The sequence below is a fragment of the Salvelinus sp. IW2-2015 genome, unplaced genomic scaffold (assembly GCF_002910315.2).
Source record: "Salvelinus sp. IW2-2015 unplaced genomic scaffold, ASM291031v2 Un_scaffold1406, whole genome shotgun sequence".
NCBI classification, from domain to species: Eukaryota; Metazoa; Chordata; class Actinopteri; order Salmoniformes; family Salmonidae; genus Salvelinus; species Salvelinus sp. IW2-2015.
The window spans coordinates 178,747-196,809 of NW_019942889.1; the positions used below are offsets into that span (position 1 = coordinate 178,747).

At 42.4% G+C, this 18,063-nt stretch overlaps 2 protein-coding genes across 4 annotated transcripts; one reads left to right on the top strand and one right to left on the bottom strand.

The window, feature by feature from the left end:
* Window positions 1-7,570: 7,570 nt before the first annotated feature.
* On the top strand, window positions 7,571-12,730 carry lrrc42 (leucine rich repeat containing 42). 2 transcript variants are annotated; one of them, XM_024138178.2, is made up of 7 exons: window positions 7,571-8,158; window positions 8,355-8,486; window positions 8,975-9,096; window positions 9,359-9,444; window positions 10,961-11,074; window positions 11,590-11,674; window positions 12,098-12,730. In XM_024138178.2, exons 1-7 carry the CDS (start codon window positions 7,746-7,748, stop codon window positions 12,445-12,447), a joined length of 1,302 nt encoding a protein of 433 aa, XP_023993946.1. In that variant the 5' UTR covers window positions 7,571-7,745; the 3' UTR covers window positions 12,448-12,730. The 2 variants fall into 2 exon arrangements, with proteins under 2 accessions (XP_023993946.1, XP_023993947.1); XM_024138179.2 differs by having other exon boundaries at window positions 8,978-9,096.
* Window positions 12,731-12,818: 88 nt separating this feature from the next.
* On the bottom strand, window positions 12,819-17,962 carry LOC112070734 (low-density lipoprotein receptor class A domain-containing protein 1). Of its 2 annotated transcripts, none has more exons than XM_070439097.1 (6): window positions 17,875-17,962; window positions 17,677-17,716; window positions 17,311-17,506; window positions 15,779-15,916; window positions 13,941-14,069; window positions 12,819-13,007 (listed from the first exon to the last, which is right to left on the bottom strand). In XM_070439097.1, exons 2-6 carry the CDS (start codon window positions 17,704-17,706, stop codon window positions 12,850-12,852), a joined length of 651 nt encoding a protein of 216 aa, XP_070295198.1. In that variant the 5' UTR covers window positions 17,707-17,716; window positions 17,875-17,962; the 3' UTR covers window positions 12,819-12,849. The 2 variants fall into 2 exon arrangements, with proteins under 2 accessions (XP_070295198.1, XP_023993948.1); XM_024138180.2 differs by having other exon boundaries at window positions 17,311-17,460; window positions 17,875-17,956.
* Window positions 17,963-18,063: the final 101 nt, after the last annotated feature.

Below are 18,063 nucleotides of genomic sequence, written 5' to 3' on the forward strand. Positions count from 1 at the left end.
TAGCCACATAGATTGCAAGTGGTTTTGCGTTCGCTTCAAAATAAAGTTCCTATTGAAACGAATGCAAATTGATAAAATAGGTATCAATACAATGCCACATTTGGACTAGATGCTAAACGAAGGTTTGGAAACGTTGTTATATAAATTAAACGAGACGATTAAGTTTAATTTGGCTTCCGTTTCACACACGGTGCAAATTCCCGCATTGTGCTACGCGTCGTAATATTTGTGTTAAGCTTTTCACTTAAACAGTTGAAGTCGGAAGTTTACGTACACCTAGCCAAATTACAATTTCAACTCAGTTTTTCACATTCCTGACATTTTAATCCTGTAAAGAAAGTTCCCTTCTTAGATCAGATTGGATACACTTTATTTTAAGAAGTGTGAAATGTCAGAATAATATGTAGAGAGAATGATTTTATTTCAGCTTTTATTTCTCATCAATATTCCCAATGGGTCAGAAGTTTACATACACTCATTAGTATTATGGTAGCATTCGCCTTTAAATTGTTTCAATTGGTCAAACGGGTAGCCTTCCACAAGCGGGTTAGCCTTCCACAAGCTTCCACAATAAGTTGGTGGAATTTGTCCCATTCTCTCCTGACAGAGCTGGTGAACTGATCAGGTTTCTAGCCTCCTTGCGTCGGCACATCTTTTTTCCATTCTGCCACACATTTTTCTATGCGATTTAGGTCAGGGCTTTGTGATGCCACTCCAACACCTTTGACTTATTGTGTCCTAAACATTTTTGCCTAACTTTGCGAAGTATGCCTTGGGGGTCATTGTCCCATTTGGAAGACCATTTGCGGACCAAGCTTTAACTTTCTGACGATGTCTTGGATGTTGCTTCAATAATCCAACATAATTCTCTGCCTCATGAATGCATCTATTTTTGAAGTGCATCAGGTCCCTCCTGCAGCAAAGCACCCGCGCACAAACACTGATGCTGCCACCCCCCTTGCGTTCACAGTTGGGTGGTGGTTCTTCGGCTTGCAAGCCTCCCCATTTTTCCTCCAAACATAACGATGGTAATTTGGGCCAACCAGTTTATTTTGTTTCATCAGACCAGAGACATTTTTCCAAATGTACGATCTGTGTCCCCATGTCAGTTGCAAACCGGAGTCTAGCTTTTTTTTATGCGGTTTGCGAAGCAGTGGCTATTCTCTTGCTGAGCAACCTTTCAAGGTTATGTCGATATAGGACTCGTTTTACACAAAGCCGTTTTTTTTATTTTTAAAGCGAGACTCCAACCTCAATTTTATCAAAATTCTATCATGTGATTTTATAAACATTTGTTTAAATGAGTTGGACCAAATATAATTGAAAATAAGAGTCGTTTATCTTTTTTTTTTAATAAAAAACATTAAGTCACAGGAATGAGCAACTGATGTACAGGGTTGAGCACTGAGTAACAGGGTTGAGCACTGAGTAACAAGGGTTGAGCACTGAGTAACAGGTGAGCACTGAGTAACAGGATGAGCACTGAGTAAACAGGGTTGAGCACTGAAGTAACAGGGTTGAGCACTGAGTAACAGGAATGAGCACTGAGTAACAGGAATGAAGCACTGACGTAACAGGAATGAGCACTGAGTAACAGGAATGAGCACTGAGTAACAGGGTTGAGCACTGAGTAACAGGGTATGAGCACTGTGAGTAACAGGAATGAGCACTGAGTAAACAGGTTGAGCACTGAGTAACAGGATGAGCACTGAGTAACAGGGTTGAGCACTGAGTAACAGGATTGAGCACTGAGTAACAGGGAATGGAGAACTGAGGTAACAGGAATGAGCACTGAGTAACAGGGTTGAGCACTGAGTAACAGAATTGAGCACTGAGTAACAGGGTTGAGCACTGAGTAACAGGATTTGAGCACTGAGTAACAGGAATGAGCACTGAGTAACAGTGTGAGCACTGGAGTAAACAGAATGAGCGACTGAGTAACAGGAATGAGCGCTGATAACAGGAATGAGCGCTGAGTAAAACAGAATGACGCGCTGAGTAACAGGTGAGCACTGAGTAACAGGATGAGCGCTGAGTAAACAGGAATGACGCGGGGAGTAAAAGGATGAGCACTGAGTAACAGGAATGAGCACTGAGTAAAGGAATGAGCACTGAGCTAAAAAGGAATTGAGCGCAGTAAAAGAAAGGAATGAGCGCTGAGTAAAAGGAATGAGCGCTGAGTAAAAGGAATGAGCGCTGAGTAAAAGGAATGAGCGCTGAGTAAAAGGAATGAGCGCTTGTGTGTGTGAGTGTAACTGGATGTCACAGAACTTCCTTCAATTAAACAAAAGATAAATCAGAGGTCATTATATTTGGCACAAAATATCTTAGTCTAAATAGCAACATAAAAGCAGTAACCACTGTGTGCGTGTATGTGGCTCCTGCSTCTGCACAGTATGGGTTCTCCATCTTCCTCTACAAAAGGCAAGAAAGACAACAAATACAAAAAGATGAGCATATTAAGCAGATCCTCAGATCTCTARATTGACTACCAGTACCTAATATTAACTAGAAAATACAATTTTCTGCATATAAAACACAAAATTCACTTACAAACACAATTGTWTTTCATATAGAATTGCAATAAATGAATGAACAAAAATGTAAGAAACAGTCTCTAGTTTGGCCCAGACTTCATTGTCAATTTCCATGTAACGAGCTTGTACTGAGTGCAAGGGCCATCACTGTAAAAATGGATAGTGGAGACCTCTGGATGTGCACTCTGCACCTGTGTAGACTGCTGCCTGTTGGTGTGATGCTCCGAAGTGGACTGCCTATATTTCTGTGTCGTACTTAGAGGTAATTTTCGGGAAAAGTCAACATGAATTAAGCATTAATGTGCTTTCAAGCCTTGTTTCAGTGCCCTGTAGTGGGTCGACTGATTAATGATGTTGTAAGTSTGCCTCTTAAACTTGCGCAGCATCAGGTTSAGCTGTTCCAGCAGTTGCTCTTGGYTGGTCAGGAACTCTTTTTTTGATGMTGACTTTGGATGTTCCACCATTGGGGTCATTCTTGTGCTCCTTATCCACAGTTGCCCACTGGACATAAGTCACTTCATTCTTATCATTGTATTGGCTTATCATTGTATGTATACACCTGTCAGCAACGGGCGTGGCTGAAATAGCCAAATCCACTAATTTGAAGGGGTGTCCACATACTTTTGGGGAAAAAGGGTGAGATTTCTTTTATTTTCTAGATAACTAGTAGCTAACTGTTGCTACTCATCTAAAATTATGCTAGCTAGCATAAGGGATTCCATTTCAAGGATGGAGAAATTATTCTATTTGATAGAGCAACATTGTTAGTTTCCCTACAGGCGTTTTATTCTTTAACGGGCTCCCCATATGATTCCAGGCTGTATCACAACCGGCCGTGATTGGGAGTCTTGTAGGGCGGTTGTAATACCTCCATCTGTGTCACCCTATACAAGCACTGCAAAACCTCATACAATACATCCTGTCTGCTCTGGGACACACATGACTTTAAGCTCATCAGTGCTGTACAGGAGGAGTCAGAGCAGATTACTACCATGTCTGGCCTCACCTCCTCCACCCACTCTACAGCCAATAGTAAGGTCAACAACTCCATTGTGTAAACAAATAAATGATCCGTTGCTCTTTTTGTCACTGCCACTTTATTAAACTCAGGAACACTAAAAGCTGCTCCGGCCCTTCCTGTTTTAGGGTCCTTAGATCCATCTGTGAATATATTAAAGAAAGCCTAGTATTGTGTTCTTAAATGTTCACTTACAAATGAATCTACTCCTTCCTCAACAGCTCTTAGCCTCTCAAGCAACTCTAGATCTATCCCTGGTTGAGGGAGAAACCAAGGTGGGATAGCAGGAAGAACCACAGAGGGGTTAAACTCCCTCCCAAACAACCCCATCTCTCTCGCCATGCAATTGCCTATCCACCCAAAGCTTGTATTCAGATTTTGTTCATGTTCCCAGCACTCTAGGAGCATCTTTTTTTGTTGTAGGATGTGTAACCTTAAGTCCTTGTAGATTTACCCAATATGTCATGGCTTGCTGTTGTCTTCTTAACTTTAACGGGCATCTCTCCCAACTCTACCTGCATCGCTGCCACCGGAGAGGTCCTAGGTGCTCCACAACAGATTCTTAGGGCTTGGGCCTGGATAACATCTAGCTTTTTTAAAGATGTCTGAGCTGCTGATCCATATCCTATATTTCCATAATCCATTGATGACCTTAACAGCGCCACACCCTTTTTTAAAACTTTAAAAAAAATCTTCTATTTATATATTTTTGTTGTTGTTGTTGGCCCCCCTGAAGTGTGGGTTCGTGTTCCCTGATTAACTCAAAGTTAAGTTCTTGGCCACTGACAAGTATTGTGATTCTACATGTAGAATCGGTAGGTTCGTTGCTACTGGATCGGCAACAATGATGTACAGTGGGGAGAACAAGTATTTGATACACTGCCGATTTTGCAGGTTTTCCTACTTACAAAGCATGTAGAGGTCTGTAATTTTTATCATAGGTACACTTCAACTGTGAGAGACGGAATCTAAAACAAAAATCCAGAAAATCACATTGTATGATTTTTAAGTAATTCATTTGCATTTTATTGCATGACATAAGTATTTGATCACATGAACATTAAAGTAATTTTGAATCACTACCAACCAGTAAGAATTCCGGCTCTCACAGATCTGTTAGTTTTTTCTTTAAGAAGCCCTCCTGTTCTCCACTCATTACCTGTATTAAACTGCACCTGTTTGAACTCGTTACCTGTATAAAAGACACCTGTCCACACACTCAATCAAACAGACTCCAACCTCTCCACAATGGCCAGACCAGAGAGCTGTGTAAGGACATCAGGGATAAAATTGGTAGACCTGCACAAGGCTGGGATGGGCTACAGGACATAGGCAAGCAGCTTGGTGAGAAGGCAACAACTGTTGGCGCAATTATTAGAAAATAGAAGAAATAGAAGAAGTTCAAGATAGATGGTCAATCACCCTCGGTCTGGGGCTCCATGCAAGATCTCACCTCGTGGGGCATCAATGATCATGAGGAAGGTGAGGGATCAGCCCAGAACTACACGGCAGGACCTGGTCAATGACCTGAAGAGAGTGGGACCACAGTCTCAAAGAAAACCATTAGTAACACACTACGCCGTCATGGATTAATCCTGCAGCGCACACAAGGTCCCCTGCTCAAGCAGGCGCATGTCCAGGCCCGTCTGAAGTTTGCCAATGACCATCTGGATGATCCAGAGGGGAATGGGAGAAGGTCATGTGGTCTGATGATTCAAAAATAGAGCTTTTTGGTCTACTCACTCGCCGTGTTTGGAGGAAGAAGAAGGATGAGTACAACCCAAGAACACCATCCCAACCGTGAAGCATGGAGGTGGAAAACATCATTCTTTGGGGATGCTTTTCTGCAAAGGGAAAGGACGACTGCACCGTATTAAGGGAGGATGGATAGGGCCTGTATTGCGAGATCTTAGCCACAACCTCCTCCCCTCAGTAAGAGCATTGAGATGGGTCGTGGCTGGTCTTCCAGCATGACAACGACCCGAAACACACAGCCAGGGCAACTAAGGAGTGGCTCCGTAAGAAGTATCTCAAGGTCCTGGAGTGACCTAGCCAGTCTCCAGACCTGAACAATAGAAAATCTTTGGAGGGAGCTGAAAGTCCTATTGCCCAGCGACAGCCCAAAACCTGAAGGATCTGGAGAAGTCTGTATGGAGGAGTGGGCCAAAATCCTGCTGCGGCGTGTGTGCAAACCTGGTCAAGAACTACAGGAAACGTATGATCTCTGTAATTGCAAACAAAGGATTCTGTAACCAATATATAAGTTCTGCTTTTCTCATGCAATAAAATGCTAATTAATTACTTAAAAATCATACAATGTGATTTTCGGGATTTTTGTTTTAGATTCCGTCTCTCACAGTTGAAGTGTACCTATGATAAAAATTACAGACCTCTACATGCTTTGTAAGTAGGAAAATCTGCAAAATCGGCAGTGTATCAAATACTTGTTCTCCCCACTGTATATAAACCCTGAACTGCTGATGTTATGTATTGGCCATTGAGAGGCTTTACAGCCACCGGTCGGCCATATTGGCTCTCCTTAGTAGGAGCAGTTCTCCATAGGAATACATGGAATTCTACAGTATTTCAATTAAATGTTTCAAGGACAAAACTACATGTATTTTTAGTTGTTGTAGTGGGGACAGTAACATTAGTACAAAAAAATGTGTTTATATATTCGTTTTTATGTTTAGCTTACATAATATAGTTTAAAAGTATGCATTAAGGTGTATGTTATATAATAAACGTGTGAAAAACGAATGTAGACATTAATAAATGCATTTCTCTAGCTATATATACATACAGTACCAGTCAAAAGTTTGGACACACCTACTCATTCAAGTTWAAAAAAATAATAATGTTTTTACTATTTTCTACATTGTAAAAATAATAGTGAAGACATCAAAACTATGAAATAACACATATGGAATCATGTAGTAACCAAAAAAGTGTTTAACAAATCAAAATATACTTGAGATTTGAGATTCTTCAAAGTAGCCACCCTTTGCCTTGTTGACAGTAATGCACACTCTTGGCATTCTCTCAACCAGCTTCATGAGGTAGTCACCTGGAATGCATTTCAATTAACAGGTATGCCTTGTTAAAAATTAAATTGTGGAATTTCTTTRGTTCTTAATGCGTTTGAGCCAATCAGTTGTGTTGTGACAAGGTAGGGGTGGTATACAGAAGATAGCCCTATCTGGTAAAATACCAAGTCCTTATTATGGCAAAAAAGCAAATAGAAACAACAGTCCATCATTACTTTAAGACATGAAGGTCAGTCAATCCGGAACATTTCAAGAACTTTGAAAGTTTCTTCAAGTGCAGTCGCAAAAACCATGAAGCGCTATGATGAAACTGGCTCACATGAGGACCGCCACAGCAAAGGAAGACCCAGAGTTACTTCTGCTGCAGAGGATATGTTAATTTGTTTGTGGCCCCACCCCCATCAACGTTTCTCATCCCTGATCTAGTCCAATGTTCCTCTTAGTTTTCATACATTTTCATTATCTTTTGTAGATAACAAACTTCACTTGAGTTCATGTTAACCTATATTACCTATTCTCAGTTATATAAAAAAAAACGTTATAAGAATCTTTCTGTTTGGACGTTAAATGACGAGACAGAGGCATTGATGCGAGTAAGCAGTCTTGTTCAGTACATTGCAACACTTCCGGGTATCGCAAGCACAGCGGTAAAAACACTGGAGTTGCAGTAATTAACATTTACCAACAGGTGGCTTCACTATGCCATTTTACACCCTTAACACTTTCTTTCCTATGACTGTTAAATCTTTCAACTGACTTTTCTACCTATTACTGAGTTTATAATACAACTCTAGTTTATAGTTAAGTCCTCTTTTATTTGTTGTCTTTAGTAACTTATCTCTTGTCTTTTGTGAGTTTTGTTGTATGTTGAAATATTGTTGTACTAAATTGACGGAGCAAAAGTTTTTTTCCTTCCTCATTAATTGTAGGTTATCAACGTGAGGGACCTTTATTGTGAAGGACGAAATAATACCCTAGACGTCATTTTAGACAGGCCCAGTTCAGCCAGAATTATTAACGGAAGCTGGCGGCAGAATCGAACATCTCGTTAGTTAACTTTTTGGATAAAACGACTTGATGGTTAGCTACTGTAACTAGATGAATGGTGTGGAAAGACGTTAATTCGTAGTAAAGTCTTATAAAATGGGCGACCTTGACTCTGGCATAGTATACGTACGCGAGAGAGGACAGCTTCGTCGCGTCAATAACATTGTGCTCGCGGAGACGAAGCCGCATTCATCATCCTCATCATCATCACACAGAACAACAAACCCTCTGGCGTTGAAAAAGGAGCATTTCGTCTTCACCTATAACAAAGAAGGCAGTTTGAAGTACACTGCCAAATCCCTCTACGACATATCTCTGCTGTTTGTAGCGTACAACATCAACCATGTCGATTCTCTCGAAGGATTTCCTGAACAAGTAGGGGACAGACTCTTCGCGGCCGCGGAGGAAAAGCAGATATTTTCAGATCCTGATGCAGCCCCTAAGGCTCTGCAGTTGTTCAGTGATGCATACGGGGACATAGTGCTCGGGTCACTTTGTTTACGGCATAGGTAAGGCAGTATTGGCAGGGGACAAAGCTTGGTTATAAACACCTGCCATGCCACATTGTAGCTAGCCTACTTACCCCACCTTGTAGTACCACCAACATTATGTAACCTTCAACCTACAGCCCATTTAGGAACTTGCGATGCACTTCATTGACAGTTCATACATGGGCTGGCTGCCTGTTGCCTTATTTCCGTACAGGTTTCCCTTGCTGTCTGAAAAGCTGGAAGAGATCAAAACGTTTCATAGTCTGAAGTGCCTGGATCTCTTTGGCTGCAGACTGGGAGACAGCCACGACATCTTCCAACATCTCACATCAGATGCATTGTCCAGGTATGAATACATTTTTTTTGTTCTATTGTACAGTACAATGCCTAATTAATTCACTGAGGCTGGACTGCAAGTGTGTGATTGACCCTGACGTGTCTTTAGCAGGCAGATTTAAAATGGTTCTGGGTGGTGGTTCGCCTAACCATATTGGGCTCCTGAGTGGCACTGCATGTCAGAGCTAGAGGTGTCACTACAGACCCTGGTTCGATTCTGGGCTGTATCACAACCGGCCGTAATTGGGAGTCCCATAGGGTGACGCACAATTGGCCCAGCGTCGTCCGGGTTAGGCTGTCATTGTAAATAAGAATTTGTACTTAACTAACTTGCCTTGTTTAAATGAAATAACCCCCAATCGTAACCTCAACCAATTTAGGTCTCTATGCCTAAGCTTTCGATGTGCGTGCTGAGTATCCACCTCCTTGTAAAGTTAGTCCTGTGTCTGTCTCACCAGCAGCCTGGTCCAATTGTAGTTTTCCTCTCCTTTTTCTCAGTAGCCTGGTCCAGCTGTCCATTGGTGGTAACAGCCTGTCAGACCAGGGTCTCCAGAGACTGACAGCCCCTGTCAGGATGATGAGGAGGGGGCTGAGACACCTACAGATACTGGACCTGTCCTGTGAGTAGTCTGTTATGGGGGCATCTCAATAGTATAGCATGGCTTCCTAGTCTCATCCTTAGTTATTTGCACGGCTAGGAAGGAAATCTGAATCGTGAAAGCAGATTGTTCTTAGGGATGGCATACATGTTTCATGATTTCATCTGTCCTGTTCTTTCCAGCTAGTGAAGATGGAGGGGAGACAAGGACAGGAAGTCTTAGATGGTCCAGGGGACCCACAGCATAGCTCTAAACCAGTTGTTTTCACTTCTCTTTCCAACAGACAACCCGATCACTGAGAAGGCAGTTGGATATCTCACATGCCTCCCAAAGCTACAAGGTCTTGATGTATCAGGAACTAACATAAAGGTGAGAAGGTTTTGACTCTGTACTTCTCCCTGTCACAAGACCAGGGCTCCAGACTAACATTTTCCCCTGGTGGTACTGGTGCATCTAAGTTTTTCAGTTGGGTGGCACCAGCCTATGCACGTAATAGAACATTTTAGTATATAAAGTAATTCAGTGCTTTATTAAAAAGTGTAGTAGACTACAATAATTACATTTTGTCATTTTCATGTTTTGATTTAAAATATTCTAGGGATTGTCATGCATTTTGACTTGACAAATTAGGCTATTTGTTATATTTTACTGTTAAAATAGAGCTCCAGAAATGTCTGTAATTTTTTGGGCGGGGTTTAATAGAGATGAGTTAGCATGCGTCTTTTTTAAATTATTTTTATTTGACCCCTTTTTTCTCCCCAATTTTGTGGTACCCAATTGGTAGTAGTTACAGTCTTGTCTCATCGCTGCAACTCCCGTACGGACTCAGCTGCGACAGAGCCTGGGCTCGAACCCAGAATCTCTGGTGGCACAGCTAGCACTGCGATGCTGTGCCTTAGACCACTGTGCCACCCGGGAGGCGAATTAGCCTGCATGTTAATGCGCACTAATATCGTAGGCTAATTTTAATTGGGGCTAATTCACCACCTGAGTAAGTGAAAACACATTAGTAAGATCGCTGACGCTAACTCTAAAGATATTACCCACTGCTAGTAGCCATGTGGTCCCGTGTGGCTCAGTTGGTAGAGCATGGCGCTTGCAACGCCAGGGTTGTGGGTTCATTCCCCACGGGGGGACCAGGATGAATATGTATGAACTTTCCAATTTGTAAGTCGCTCTGGATAAGAGCGTCTGCTAAATGACTTAAATGTAAATGTTAAATGTAAATGTATTCATCTAACAGTACATTTTGAATGTCTCAAATGTTGTAGCCTATTGCCCAATGAGGCCTATGCAATCCCAGTGAGGCAGGCCTATGCAATCCCAGTGAGGCCAATACGCATTTCGCATGGTCCGTATCTCAAAGCCATATCAAATATGTTGGTTGTAAAATAGTTGCTATTGAGAGCTGAGGAAAAAAATAACCTACAGGAAGCTGACCCTCCTTTCTTCAACAGTGACAACATGATAGCTGTGTTTTCCGTAGGATAGGATTTTGAAATGTTATACAATCAGAACACTTTTTTTGTTGTTGCCCGGAGCATTTTATTTCCCGGGAGAGGGAGCGTGGCTCGCTGGTACACAGCAGCAGGCCCCAGGGAAAAGGGACAGGCAGACACTTTTTCATTACAGGAATAATGTACTACTTTACTGTTTGACCAAATCCATGGTTTTAGCTTTCTATAAAATAAGATGTTTTTGAGTGAGGTGACCATGTAAAATGAGCAGCTCGCACCYCCAGGAGCCCGACACAACACCATAGCTAAGATTCTATTCTGACCCTAACTGACCTCCTTTGTTTCCTATCTGTCACATGTCTTCCACAAGATGGCACCACTGATCCCTGACAGAACTGAGGGTGAAATGTATACTATTTGATTCCCAGGTTGGCCCGTCATTCAAGCAGACCGTGAGGAACAGCATTGGATTGGTCCTGTCTGAGAAACTACTGGAGGCCTTCGACCACTCCTGTTGTAAAACACAAGGCTGGGCAGAACAGGTAACATCCTTTGTAAACACAAGGCTGGGCAGAACAGGTAACACTCCTGTTGTAAAACACAAGGCTGGGCAGAACAGTAACGCTCCTGCTGTAAAACACAAGGCTGGCAGAACAGGTAACACTCCTTCTGTAAAACACAAGGCTGGCAGAACAGGTAACCTCCTGCTGTAAACACAAGGCTGGGCAGAACAGGTAACACTCCTGTTGAAACACAAGGCTGGCAGAACAGGTAACAGTCTGCTGTAAACACACAAGGCTGGGGCAGAACAGGTAACGCTCCTGTTGTAAAACACAAGGCTGTGGCAGAACAGGTAACCGCTCTTGCTGTAAAACACAAGGCTGGGCAGAACAGGTAACACTCCTGCTGTAAAACACAAGGCTGGGCAGAACAGGTAACAATCCTGCTGTAAAACACAAGGCTGGGCAGAACAGGTAACGCTCCTGTTGTAAAAAAAAACACATTTATGGTACTAAAGTAGTTTATTGATAACTTGTTTCATGTATGTTTGTGACAGGTAGTAAACCGGTGGGAGTTGAGTGCGACAGAACGGCCCAAACTAAAGAAGATCCAAGAGTCAAGAACATCAGCTATTCGCTTTTGTAAGTGTTAACATCCTTTTGTATTTACATCACTATTTTAATGAAAGACCATTTTTAAAGCTAACCAGGTCCAGATCTGTGTGTTCTTTAGCCAAATCGGACAGTCGTAGCCATGCCATACATGTCAGAGGTTGGGGGAATTGGCTATAAGCACATTCCGATCTTAACCAGGCTATTTTTTTAAGCTAGTCTGTCTCTGCAGTGGCCAGTTTGGTGCTGTTTTTATAAACCAGATCTGGCTGTAAGTACAGGTGGCTGTAAGTACAGGTGCTGTTTTTATAAACCAGATCTGYCTGTCAGTACAGGTGCTGTTTTTATAAACCAGATCTGGCTGTCAGTACAGGTGCTGTTTTTATAAACCAGATCTGACTGTCKGTACAGGTGCTGTTGTTGTAAACAAGACAAATACTATTTGCTCTTCAGTTGGCAGAGAGAAGTTTGTCCGAGGAATCCTGAGCGCATCACCTCTGATCCAGGATAAAGAACAAGACAAAACCAGGGAGAGGATACATTTGTATAAACCAGCAACAAGCACACACACACATCAGACCCAATGCACAGGGGCTAAAAGAGGACAAATTAAGCACTCGTCACTCAACAGCATTGAAATCGCAGGGTCCACCAACGGACATGTAAAACCCTGTTCACGGAACAAGAAGAGGCCTGGTGAACACCAGGTCGGGGACAGTGGTCATCACAGCCCTCCTGTTAAACGTGCTTCTTCATCACCAGCTCTCACAGCAGGCGATTTGGATCTACTCAACAGTTACTGATGCTTTGTCTCCTCCGTAGCCGAGGTCCACAGTCCCCAAATGTATGTGTGTGGGGGGCGTGACAATGCACTGCTCAATTTGAACTCTTCCTGATGTCATGCATCCAGAAGAGTTCAGCTTCCACCTCTAGTTTAGCTTTGGTGGTTTTTGTTTTGTTTGTTTAAGTGGACCCCAAGCACTCCTTAGATGGAAGAACATTTGGGAGTGTTTTCTTAGTCAATCTGCAGCTTATTTACGTTTTTAACTTTTTACAAATAAAATTATAATGTTTTATTTATTGTGACTGTTCCCAAGATTCTGATCATTGGCGTGGATCCAGTCTCTGATGAGAGAATGTTCACATGGCCGGAGTATAGACCTTCGATTTGGTTCAGAGATTAGGGGATGGATGTGGCAGTTAGCCTAGCAGGTTAAACTTTTGGGGCAGGTGTACTCGTCAGACCAGTCGTAGCAGTGCTGGCGTCCATCACGGCATAGACAGCGAGGGATGCAGGAACAGTACTGGAAGTCTACTGGTATGCAGGGCCACCAGTACACACCACAGGGGGCACAGCCAGCATCTGTAGAGAGGAGATGAGAAGCACAGGCCATCTCTCTGTCACTGTGTGTGTCTGAATATAGGAGGTTGGTAAACACAGTCTATTACTTACAATTTGATACTTAAATAATGTCTTGTTGAAGAAAAACTTATTCCAAGGATCAGATATAGATAATTTTCCTTTTTAAAAAAAAAAGCGTTTAAGCAATTACAAGGAAGTTAACTCTCCAGATATACTGGGGAGGAACATAAAAATATACAAATGATCTAGTCATTTACACAAAGTACTGTTTACGTGAGCGATTAGGGTTCCTTCGCTCTACTACCTTTTTAAAGCATTAAAACAAATAAAAGCAGGTAGTAACCAGTTTTCATAGCCCACGTGTCTTAAGATAGCGGAGTTAATACAATGGTGACAATCTAAACACACAGAACAAGAGTTCAGCCTGGTTGCTAAGGAGACAATAAAGAATCCCTCCTTTGTGTACGAAGAGGTTACTGGACAGCAGGGGAAACAACCAGTGAGTAGCACCATTCAACTCAAGCATTTTTGTACCATTTAGACCGTAACATGTACTCCCGCTAACCTGGCGATTTTTATTTATTTATATATATATATATATAAATAGATCTGGTACTATCCCCAAGGTTTGGAATGCAGCCCATGTACTCCCCCCTTCACAAAGGTGGTGACCCTTGTGACCTAAATAATTACTGCCCTGTTTCTAACCGTTCTTGCCTAGCAGTGCTAGAGGCGTCACTACTGACCCTGGTTCGATCCCGGGCTGTATCACAACCGGCCATGATCGGGAGTCTTATAGGGCGGCGCACAATTGGCCCGGGGTAGGCTGTCATTTTGTAAATAAGAATTTGTTCTTAACTGACTTGCCTAGTTAAATATGACGGTAATCTGTATGCGACGACAACAGCATTAAACTTGAATAATACAACTCACAAGGCCCAATCTCATCAGAGCAGTCCCCACAGTCGTTGAAGTTGTTACACTTCTTGTCAGTAAAGACCCAGAACTGAGGGTTTCCACATCGAAACACAAGACCATCTGGAAGGTTGTTGGGGAGATCACCTGAAAGGAAAAGTATGGACATGTTTACTTAGAGCAGAGGATCTCAACCTGAGGTTCTAGTCCCCCCGAGGTTCTAGTCCCCCCGAGGTTCTAGTCCCCCCGAGGTTCTAGTCCCCCCCGAGGTTCTAGTCCCCCCGAGGTTCTAGTCCCCCTGAGGTTCTTAACCCAAGGTCCTTAGGAAAATGAATAGCATTGGTTTTGCTAATAGCTGCTTTACTGAGGAAAGGTTTTTTCTTACAATAGCTAGGTATACATCCAATTGGTTGCAGATTTTCATGCAAATATTCTAGAATCTCCATAAAGAAAATATGCACAACGATGATGATTATGAACATGGTCTTTTGCCTGCTACTGCCTGCAATGCAGTGAAGAAAACGATATGACAACAATAACGTCTAATGTAACTGGCACCTCTAACAGTACAACTGGCCCCAGCTTGGTCCCCCCAGTTGAAATGGTCTAGAACCGCCACTGCTCTGGTCTTGCAGCCGGTCTTGGCATATGCGCTCTAGCCAAGAGTTCACAGTGACAGTGCGGGTAGACTAGTCTACGTGATGAGATTATGGATAAGAGCAAAACTATTTTTATTTGTCAAATGGCAGTCAAGCATCGATCATCATGTCACCAGAATAAGACCCTCGATATTTATTAGATAGGAGCAAAAAAGATTACGGTGTATTTTCACCACCCTGTGAAGTTTATCATAATTTATTCCACTTGTAGCCTAATGAATCCCCGAGCTGACAAGGTAAAAAATATGTCGTTCTGCCCCTGAACAAGGCAGTTAAACCCACTGTTCCCCGGTAGGCCGTCATAGTAAATAAAAATGTGTTCTTAACTGACTTGCCTGGTTAAATAAAGGTTACAGACACCACACTGACCAAAACGTTTTGTTTGCGTTTACTTATGTCCCCATTACCAGTAAAACAATCAAAACCTATTCCTTTCACTTACTTGCTGCGCTGTTTCATTGTTCATTTGTTCAGTCATTTCATTCTCAACCATGATTTCTATGGAACTATGGCTGTTTGAGTCTTTTCGTGTCTCAAAATATACGTCAAATAAGCTTGTTGACCAATCAGAACCTGAATATGACTGCACGTCACATAATTTAACACGTTCATACCTTTTTTTTAACGTAGTTATTACACATTGATTACACTATCACTCGTAGTGATAGTAATGCGCACATACAGTGCTTGTCATAAAAAAGCTAGCTAGCTCATGGATGCAAAATATGTTTATTTTTATTTAACTAGGCAAGTCAGTTAAGAACACATTTTTATTTACAATGACGGCCTACCCCGGCCAAAACTGGACGATGCTGGGCCAATTGTGCGCCGCCCTATGGGACTCCCAATCATGGCCGGATGTGATACAGCCTGGATTCAAACCAGAGACTGTAATGACGCCTCTTGCACTGAGATGCAATGCCTTAGACCGCTGCGTCCGTGTGTGTTAACTATTTAACTGTACTAGAATGCTTAAAAGGCCGCTAAAATGTTTTATATCGGGTATCAGGTTTTTTMGGGGGCAAGGAAAATATCGGATATCGACCAAAAATGTCATATCGGTGCATCACATCACTTATTACTGATGAATGTGTTTTTTAATGATCGTGTTTGATACAATTTATAAAATAAAGGTTAAATAAAAATAAATGATCAAAATTAAAAATAAATAAGAACAATATTGGAACAGTGACTAACTGCACAAGTGTGTGTCCTCATCGGCTCCTTTGGGGCATGTCACGACCCCGTTACAGAGGTCAGAGGGCGGGATACAGGTCACTCTGTCGTCACACAGGAAGCCTGTCGCGTTGTCCGCTGTCCTGCAGACACGGTTTACTACAAGGGGACATTACAAACTCTCATTACTAGAACTGGGGATCAGTATCCACAAAGCATCAGAGTAGTATCACTGATCTAGGATCAGTTAGACCTTTTAGACCATAATGAAAGAGGAGGGGGGGGGGCTGATCTTACATCAGTACTCTTACTCTGAGATGTTTTATGAATAGGGCCCCAAGTCTTCACAACAAATAGGCCTACAAACCCAGGATATCACCGAAGGGTAGTATTTACTGCCATCTTGTGTCAGATATCAGTAACTGCATACAATAACACTCCATTACATGGATAAACAAGACAACAGTAAACATGTCGTCCCCTACGAATGATGCAGCGCCCCCCCCCCACACCCCCTTGGGCCAATCAGTGTAATTTTGTAACTGACAGATATCTATGGCAAGACTCATCATTTACCAAAGTTGTCAAAACCAGACTAGTGGTGTCTGAGATATCACGTGGGTTAGCTAGACTCGTTTCCCTAAGCATGTGCGCCACATTTCAACACTGAGTCAAACACATCAAGAGATATTAACACGTGACTGTTATAGTGCCACCGTGTGGTCGATATGAATGTTCTTGCATATGTTGAGTCTTGACAGTGTTTGCAATATGTGTACCAACTTTATTTACAACATGAATATCCTTGACTTCTTTATGTGCCAGACCACGCCAATGTGAATGTTGATTTTAAGTACTAGTCTGGAAAATATTGCGTTGAGAGTCCTTTGTCCAAAGATGCCACGTCAAGTTTCGTGCAGATCGGACATTCGGTGCCAGAAGAGTAGCGTTTTAAGTGTTTTTCACAAAATTCTAAATGGCGAAACTCCATCAATGGCGGACCGTATGGGTCCCTGAGTCAAATGTGCTCCTTGTGAGGAGAGGGACTTATGTATGGGATTTCATGACTCAAACAGGGTGAATGGTGTGACCTTTCAAAGTTAGCATTTTCAATCTCTTTGTTATGAACTGGGTGGTTCAATCCCTGAATGCTGATCGTCTAACAGCCATGGTATATCAGACCGTATACCACGGGCATGACAAAACACTTATTTTTAGTGCTCTAATTATGTTGGTAAACAGTTTACAATAGCAGTAAGGCACCTCGGGGGGTTTGTGGTATATGACCAATATACCACGGCTAAGGGCTGTGTCCAGGCACTCAGCGTTGCGTCGTGTTAAGAACAGCCCATAGCCGTGGTATATTGGTCATATACCACACCCCCTCGGGACCTATTGCTTAATTAAAGTGCCACCATCCGGCCAATCAGTGTGATTTTGTAAAACATGCACCATTCACCCAAGTTTTGCCAGAATCGTGCCATTGCTGTCTGAGATATCGTGTGTGACTAATGTACTAATGGACATATCCACAGTGTGTTTATTTATCTTACCAGGAGGTGATTTGGGGATCCCAAAGACCAGAGTGAGTATAACCCCTATTACAGCCAGGACTGTTCCTACAGTTAGTATTATACTGGAGAGACAGACAGCTCGTCTGCTGCAGCACCGACAGCTAGGCCTGCAGCACTCTCCACAGCAGTCTGTGGACAGACAGACGGGAGAAAGACCACAGCCCAGCGACAGATCCTGTACAAGGCTATAGTTATTTCTCAAATGGCATCCTATGCTCCATTTAGTACACTTCTTTTGGCCAGAGCCCTGTGTGCATCATACCGTAACCATAACGTGTACCATAATTGGACCACACATTAAAGCACACCATTTCTAGGTGATGACAGACAAATAATTTGTCTTACCTTCATCAGGTGACCCCAATGAATGGTCATCAAACAGTCTCTGACATGGAATAGAAAAGTGATACATTTTAAGTCGCAGGAAATATTTTCCAACATGGAGGAAATCGTTGTTTCCGTATTGATGAAATTAAAATGATTCCATGGATGTTTACAAAAAAAACACTATTGTTACAAATTCCGTTCCAACGGACACTTTACCTGCTGTGGGTGGGTCCGGTTAGATTTCATGTTGCAGCTCTTCAATATTCCCCATTCAACATATCTAAGTACTACTAAAGCACAGCTAAACTAGTCGCATAATACCATTATGGTAGGTAATTCTAGGTAGGTTGATAGGTTCAGTGATAGTTACTTGGTTACCATTGAGGCATTGTGGAAACAACAGTT

Coding starts and splice junctions, on each gene's coding strand:
- lrrc42 (XM_024138178.2), top strand. CDS start 7,746: ATGGGCGACCTTGACTCTGGCATAGTATACGTACGCGAGAGAGGACAG. Junction 8,159..8,354: donor TCACTTTGTTTACGGCATAG/GTAAGGCAGTAT, acceptor ATTTCCGTACAG/GTTTCCCTTGCTGTCTGAAA. Junction 9,445..10,960: donor TATCAGGAACTAACATAAAG/GTGAGAAGGTTT, acceptor TTTGATTCCCAG/GTTGGCCCGTCATTCAAGCA.
- LOC112070734 (XM_070439097.1), bottom strand. CDS start 17,706: ATGACCATTCATTGGGGTCACCTGATGAAG. Junction 17,507..17,676: donor ATTGGGGTCACCTGATGAAG/GTAAGACAAATT, acceptor AGCCTTGTACAG/GATCTGTCGCTGGGCTGTGG. Junction 14,070..15,778: donor TGAGGACACACACTTGTGCA/GTTAGTCACTGT, acceptor TTTTCCTTTCAG/GTGATCTCCCCAACAACCTT.